Source organism: Hipposideros armiger, unplaced genomic scaffold (genome assembly GCF_001890085.2).
Source record: "Hipposideros armiger isolate ML-2016 unplaced genomic scaffold, ASM189008v1 scaffold_52, whole genome shotgun sequence".
NCBI lineage: Eukaryota > Metazoa > Chordata > Mammalia > Chiroptera > Hipposideridae > Hipposideros > Hipposideros armiger.
The window spans coordinates 2,950,450-2,958,133 of NW_017731402.1; the positions used below are offsets into that span (position 1 = coordinate 2,950,450).

Below are 7,684 nucleotides of genomic sequence, written 5' to 3' on the forward strand. Positions count from 1 at the left end.
TTTTTTTGTGGCCTGTCTGTATTTCTAAAATGAAACCATTAATGTTGTATAAATATGATATAGTTATTTAATAGAGTTTCTATTTTTTTCAGATTTTAATTAAATTTAAATAAATTAATATTTATATTATTGACTTTTGCCACTAGGGTAACATTATAATGAAATAATTTTTTTCCAGGATTCCACATCAAATCAGTTCTTCAGGTTACACTAAGTACCCTATGTACTTAAAGCACTTTCTACTGTGACTGAGGTGAGAAAAGAGGGACTATAGGGGTCGAGGGGAATGGTGCCCTGCTCAGCACGCCAGACCTGAGACAATGGTGTGCTTGTTGTCTTCCTCATCAGATTCAATCTTTTAGGAAGCCAGAGAGTTCAAAGGAGATGATTTGGGGCCCCATCCCTAATGCCTTATCCCCTACAAACCTCAGTTTAGTGTTCAATGTGCCCCTGGTCACACTGTGAAAAATAACAAACACAGAATAAGACTACTTTATTTTCCTTGCTGCATAACTTTAAAAGAACTTCTGGTCTACCAGAAAGGTCAAGGGGTTAAGTAGTTCCCAGCTACTTTCTTTCTTTCCCTCAGCTTAGTGTTCAAGTGCACTATTCCATCTAGGTGCTCATCTAAATAATTGTCCTTTATAGTTTTCCTTTGCCTCTGCACTGGAGGAAGGCTTGTGAACAGCTGTGGCTTCTGCTATGAAAGAGGATACCCAGCAACAACGCCGTGCCTGCTGACGTCCACCCACAAGCAGCAGAGGTGGGGCATGAAACATGTACTTCATTTATTTAATGAATCATATTATGTCATTTACAATTATGGTCACTGTGTTAACAGATGAAAAACAATGGTACAGTCTACCATAGAAAATCTTGGTGGATTAGTTAGTTATTCTCTATACTGTACAGGACATACATTTCAAAGGTATAATTATGTTAGGTTCATAACTACATTTCCAGCATACATGGAATTTGTTATGTGACATATTCCAGAGCTAAATTCCTACATGATTTGTATACTGTTCATACTCTGTGTCCTTTAACAAAAGCCCTGTGGGATTTTTATATTTGTCAACTGTACCTTAATAAAGGTGGAAAATAAATTAATTAATTAAAAATCTGTAAAAATAAAAAAAAAATTTTTTTAAGCCCTAAGGGGTAGGTGGGGGGTGAAATCTGTTTAACAGTTTAAGGGCTATTGAAAGGAAGCCAAGAAAGTAACAGACTGCTCTTTATACCCTGGGTTTTCCCTGCACCTTTCCATCAATAAAGCAAAGTCCTTATTAGTACCTAGAATTAGGCTCATACCTACCTCTTCCCTGGTTGGACTTGAGGTTTTGGGTTTCTGGCGCGTTGGGCTGTTTCTGTGACGGCTGCTGCGGCGGCGGCTGCTTCTGATTGGCACCTCCATGGCTGACGGGCCCTTGAGCTGCCACACACCACTGTGACAAAATTAAAGTGGTAGCATGAAATCTAGCTGGAAAGTAATTTCTTTTGAAGAGGCCCTCACAGCATAACTCCTGGGTTTAAATTTTAAAGAGATATTGTAGCAGAGGTGATTTTCCCAGCATTTCTGTGCAGGTGGGGGAAGGCATTTCAAGTCTCTCCCAGGGGATACAGTGGCGCCCTGTAGAATGGCTCATCACGACCTACACGGAGCCTGTTTAGAAGCCACACACCTCCTCTCCCTGCCTTGGCCACAGATTTTGATAGGATCCCTCACCTGAATCACTGCACCTTATGGAAGTTACTGATGGCAGCAAGCTGCTCATAGGAAAGGTGAGGGGCCTGCAAGAAGGGTAAGAGCCTCTGGCTTGCGGAGTGGACACGGGCCCACCAGGTGCACAGATCTCAGATTTGCCTACATGTTTTCTCCAACAAAGCACCCTACTGAGGACCCCAGTATTGCTCTTAGACCCTGACAAGGGGCACCTCTGCTTTAGAGGCCAACTCTGGCACTAATCCTGCTGCACCCCACCCCACGGGTATGCAGTCTGCACGGCCAAGGATTGATGGACTCCCAGAGGACACACCCCAGATTCCTGACCAGAATCCCCTGCCCCCGAAACCCCACACCCACTTCCTGGCCTCTTTCCTGGGTCCATCCTTCTGAGGTCTGATCGCGCCATCAGTGGAAGCTATTCTTGACCTGAAGGGTAGCCAACAGGTGGCTGTCTGGAGCTTGAACACACAGGCTGGAGTGTCCACATGTGTATGCACAAGACTCTTCACAGTGCAGGCCAGAGCCAGCAGTGGGAAGAGAATCAGGGAGCCTGCAGCCCACTGGCAAGTCTCCCAAGGCCTCCACATTTCTGCAGGAACTCTGAAGAGTTCAAGAGTTCACCCTTCCAGGCTGTTAGGAAGGTCTATTTGTCAGTGTAGGAGACCAGAATGTATTTCCCAGTTTGTTCGCTTGCTATCCCACACACGATAAATGGTTCTGCAGTTGCACTCTTGCCCTGGGCCCCACAAGAATGAGTGATGGGCCTGGAGAAGCACCTGAATTGAGCAGTCCACGGGCCACACTCAGGTGTAGCCCCACACTGTACATAGGACCTCCCTACTCTCAAACCAGTAGGTTTGAAACCTGCTTAAGATCAGTCTCTTTCTTCCCTCCTCCTCCCTGTGAGTCATAGGTGTCCTGGTGAGGGACTCAGGCTGGGTGCCAGCAGTTCTGATTCTGAATCCAGCTCTGCCACTTATTAGCGATGCGTCTGGGGTTGGGTTATAATATTTCTGAGCCTTAGTTTCCCCAGCTGTAAAATAATGACACCTTACTATCCTTGTAAGGATTATATCAGATAAAAGCAGTGAAGCATTCTGTACAGAGTCTGCCACATATGATTAGTGCTGGCATTAGTTTCGCTGGTAAGTGTCTAGAGCACAGGGGCTACACCTGCTCTGATTTTTTATCACCTAGCATGTCTATAAAATATAGGAGAATGGTATCTCCAGGCCACTTAGATTTCCAGCTGTCCGATTGTGCCCATTCCCCACAGAGCCAATTACACAAGCTTGTGCTGAATAATCCTTCCTAACTCAAAGTGGAAGTGCCAAGATGGACATAAAGAAGTTCAGTTCTGCTCACATGAAGTCTCAAACCAACTCACTTCTCCTTATTTCAGACACGTTCAATTCTGAACTGCATGATGAGATTTAACCAAGTTCTCAATCATGCCTCAATGTCTGCAATTCCTTATATGAACGAGAGTAAATCAGATTCCATGGGGTATGAAAATAGAAGTTTGGCATCCCATAATATGACTGCTGGTAATAAAATATGATTCCTCCTGTGAACCTTAAAAAGGAGTTGAGAGAGAGGGGCGAGTCCAGCGAGTGCATGAGTATTTCCTAGTACAATTTGGGAGCAGGTAGCTTTTTGAGCTGCTGACCTATTGTCATGCCCTCTGCTTACAGAATTCTCTTCTCTGTGGTGGAACAAATTCTCAGTGCAGGGTCATACTGCTAACCACAGATCCTGTCAGGACTTAAGAGTTAATACAGCTACTTCTCAAGGACCTCTCTAAAATACACCTCTCCCCTAATGATCTGAAGGTTCTAGAGAAACAAAGAGTGTCTCCTATCACAAGATTAGTGTTTATCTAACTATAGGAGTTTAAAATAATCATTCAAAGGACTAACTGAGATTCATGAATATACTCAGCTCATAGCTGAAGAGAAAGCCAAAGGCACAGGCAACACAGAACACAGTATATGTGCTACAGCCACAGAGAGCTGAGCAGAAATCCCTGACAGGACCAACAAGCTGGGTGGCAGTGCTTGGGCAACTCGCCACGCCACTCCAAGTCTCACTTTTCTCATCTGTAAAATGGTGATGAGACCAACCTTGCAGGGCTCTTGTGAAGAACAGAAAAACAACAACAACTATGTCCGGCCCCAAGAACAGTGCCTGGCACACTACATGTGGTTAAGCAAGAGGTAAGACTACTATCATCCTCACTTGGTGTCATCAATAGGTTCCATGATTTCAAGCAAAACAATGAATAACGAAACCAATTTTACCATAGGCTAATTGATATAAACTAAAGTCAAGTTCATACGGCATCTGATCAATGTTACAATGAAACGACTTTGAACAAAACAATGTTATTTGAGGACCTGCTGTACTCAACAGTAAGGCCTTGACCACCTATGAACTAAGATCAGGTAATTCTACTCTTGACATGGACAACTGGTCTACCTTTGGAAGATTTACAAACTATAAAAGCTATAAAACTGAGGGATATGCAGGAGAAGATGATATAAGAGAACAAAACTCTGTAACTCCTGGACAAACCCAAAAGGTGAATCACTCAAAAGTAAACTTGTGAAAGAACAGAACAAAGCTCCAGAAAAAGAACTAAACAAAATGGAGACAAGCAATCTACCAGATGCAGAGTTCAAAATACTGTTATAAAGATGCTCAATGATCTCAGTGAGAACTTCAACAAAGAGATAGGAAACATAAAAATGAAGATAGGAAACATAAAAAAGAACCAGTCAGAAATGAAGAATAACTGAAATAAAGAATACATTAGAGGGAATCAACAATAGATTAGATGAAGCAGAGGATCAAATCAGCTTTGGAAGATAAGGTAGCAGAAAACACTCAATCAGAAAGCAAAATGAAAAAAGAATCTAAAAAAATGAGGATAGTTTAAGGGGCCTCTGGGACAATTTCAAGCACACCAACATTTTCATCACAGGGATACTAGAAGGAGAAGAGAGAGAGCAAGGAATTGAAAACTTATTTGGAGAAATAATGAGGGAAAACTTCCCTAACCTGGCAAAGGAACTAGATATACAAGCCCAGGAAGCACAGAGAGTCCCAAACAAGATGAATCCAAACAGACATGCACCAAGATACATCATAATTAAAATGCCAAAGGTTAAAGGTAAAGAGAAAATCTTAAAAGCAACAAGAGAAAAGCAGTTAATTACCTACAAGGGAGTTCCCATAGACTGTCAGCTGATTTCTCAACAGAAACTTTGCAGGTCAGAAGAGATTGGCATGAAATATTCAAAGTGATAAAAAGCAAGGGACCTACAACCAAGATTACTCAGCAAAGCTAGCATTTAGAATCAAAAGACAGATAAAGAGCTTCCCAGATAAGAAAAAGTTGAAGGAGTTCATCACCACCAAACAAAATAGACTTTAAAACAAAGGCTATAACAAGAGACAAAGAAGGACCCAGTAATCCTACTTCTGGGTATTTATCTGAAGAAACTGAAAACACTACATCAAAAAGGTGCATCCATATGTTCATTGCAGCATTATTTACAATAGCCAAGATATGGAAGCATCCTGGGTGCCCATCAATGCATGAAAGGATAAAGAAGAGGTGGTGCATATATACAATGGAATATTACTCTGCTATAGAAAAGAATGAAATCTTGTCATTTGCAACAACATGAATAGACCTAGAGAATATCATGCTAAGTAAAATAAGTCAGGCTGAGAAAGACAAATAAATACCATATGATCTCCCTTACATGTGGAATCTAAAGAACAAAATAAACAAACAAAGCAGAGACAAACTCATAGATACAGAGAACATTTTGAGGTTTACCAAATAGGAGGTGAGCTGGGGGGTGCTAGGTGAAAAAGGGTAAGGAATTAAGAAGTACAATTGGTATTACAAAATAGTCACAGGGATGTAAGGTATAACATAAGGAATATAGTCAATAATATTGTAATAACTGCTTATAGTGTCAGAAGGGGACTAGATTTATCAGGGTGATCACTTCATACGTTACATAAATGTCTAATCACTATATTGTACACCTGAAACTAATGTAATACTGTATGTCAACTGAAAATAAAAATTCTTTTAAAAAGTATACCTGTCACTTAAGAAGTTTATGGGTATCAGTTAGTTCTCCAAAACCAAATTATTTAATATTTTGAATGCTTGGGGGTGGGGCAGGAGAGGGTAGAAAGCACAGTACACAAGTACTTAAATATGTAATAAAGCCCTTCTATCACATAGAAGATGAGGATTATTTCAAAAGGTACTTATAAAAATATATACCATTTTAAAAATTAAGAGAAACAAGGTTCTATATTGTGACTATTAATAAACACTTGGAAAGGGAAGCCTTCAAAAACATAATAGTTATTTTTCTGGTATGGAGCCAAAATGGTCTAATTTGATGTAAACATTAATATTCTTTATTATTCTATATATTTTTTTGTAATTATGAAAGACATACATCCTTAATGTAGAAAACTTGGAAAGAAAAAGTCACAAGAAAAGTAATTCATTATTCTACCAACTTTCTAATATGCAAAACAAAAACATTATATGGTATATAGTCCATCCCAGGGAGCTTATTAATTCCGTAATATGCCAAAAACATAAGAGGGTAAAACTTTGCTGTTCCAGTCTTAGTTTCAGAATTCGTTTTTAGAAATACTATTCCATTTTTCCTAACCCAGATAATGTTAATCCCTTCATATCAAACAAGATGATTAAAGTATTATAATTATAACTACATCTTAAAATCAGAGTCCACAATACAACTGGATGCCCAATCTACTTCTGTTGTGGTTTCTGAATCCTTCCACTTAAGTCACATATAACCTGGACAACAAATCATTTAAAGTTTCTCATATTGTTCCATGACCTCAAATCTAGATCCTGTCATACTTTATTTCTCACAGGAAGGGTCAGTGAAAGAAAAGGTTAATTTGATACTTCTTTCAGCCCCATTATTGCCACTGTGCTTCCTCTTCTTAAGAGAGAATGCCTTTTGTCTTCCAGCGCCCTTAGTGACCTGATCCTCATTGTACACTGGGTCCTTACTATTTCCCTAACAAAGGTACCTGTAATAAGATATGGAGGTTCAGAGTGGATTCTCTGTACTCCCTCTTCGTAGGTGCCAGATTGATGAATTAGGGAACTTCTTAGCAAAATAAGTCAGCTCTGTGTGCAGTCACCATTCAGATGCACTAATTAAGCATGGTAGTATGTGGCAGTCTTTTACATAATAGTAACTGAACATTTTGAGGGACTCGATGTATCTACTTGCATGCCAGGCCCCGTGCTACAGACTTTACCTATATCTAGCTAATCTTCATGGCAAGCCTATGAGGTACTACCTGACTCCTTTTACAATTACCAAAGCTCAAGCCAGGACGAGCACCTTGCTCTAAGGGTCACAGGAATGCTGCAGAGCTAGTGTCCCAACCAGGAGTGTCTAACCCAGAGTCCCATCATCAGCTCATCCTGTAGACACAACCTACATTCAGGGTTTGTATCAGAAATGTGTGCGGTTGTCAGTGGGTCTTATTTGTTCTCCAAATACCTCTAGAAAAGACTAGCCCATCGCTTCTCGGCCTTTTGGCTAAGATCAAGTGAAGACTAGCCCAGGCTGCCTCGTGGTGGGTCCTGCTGCCAAGGACAGGTAAGGACCAGATGATGCCAGGGGCTAGGGCAGAGCAGCAATGGGCCCACTGTGACCTCCATCACCAGGGAGGGCAGCCAGAGTAGATGCCAGTGGTGGTGGTGATGGTGAATAGAGTGAAGAAATAAAATGGAGTCACTATAAGGGCCGGCCGAGTGGCTCAGTTGGTTAAGAGCTCACCCAAGAGTTTGAGCTCTGAGCAACAGCGGTTCGAGTCCAGCCCGAGCTGAGCAGCCGCTGAGCTGCCAACAGGTAGCAGGATGGCTCAGCTAAA

General features: G+C 41.1%; 1 protein-coding gene across 2 annotated transcripts in view; it reads right to left on the reverse strand.

Annotated features, from left to right (window-relative positions):
- Positions 1–7,684, reverse strand: part of FECH (ferrochelatase) — a 34,194-nt gene that overhangs the window by 24,809 nt on the left and 1,701 nt on the right. For both annotated transcript variants that reach the window (XM_019640695.1, XM_019640694.1), the window contains exon 2: positions 1,316–1,445. In XM_019640695.1, coding sequence (XP_019496240.1) covers positions 1,316–1,445 — 130 coding nt within the window. The remainder of the gene's footprint in view (positions 1–1,315; positions 1,446–7,684) is intronic.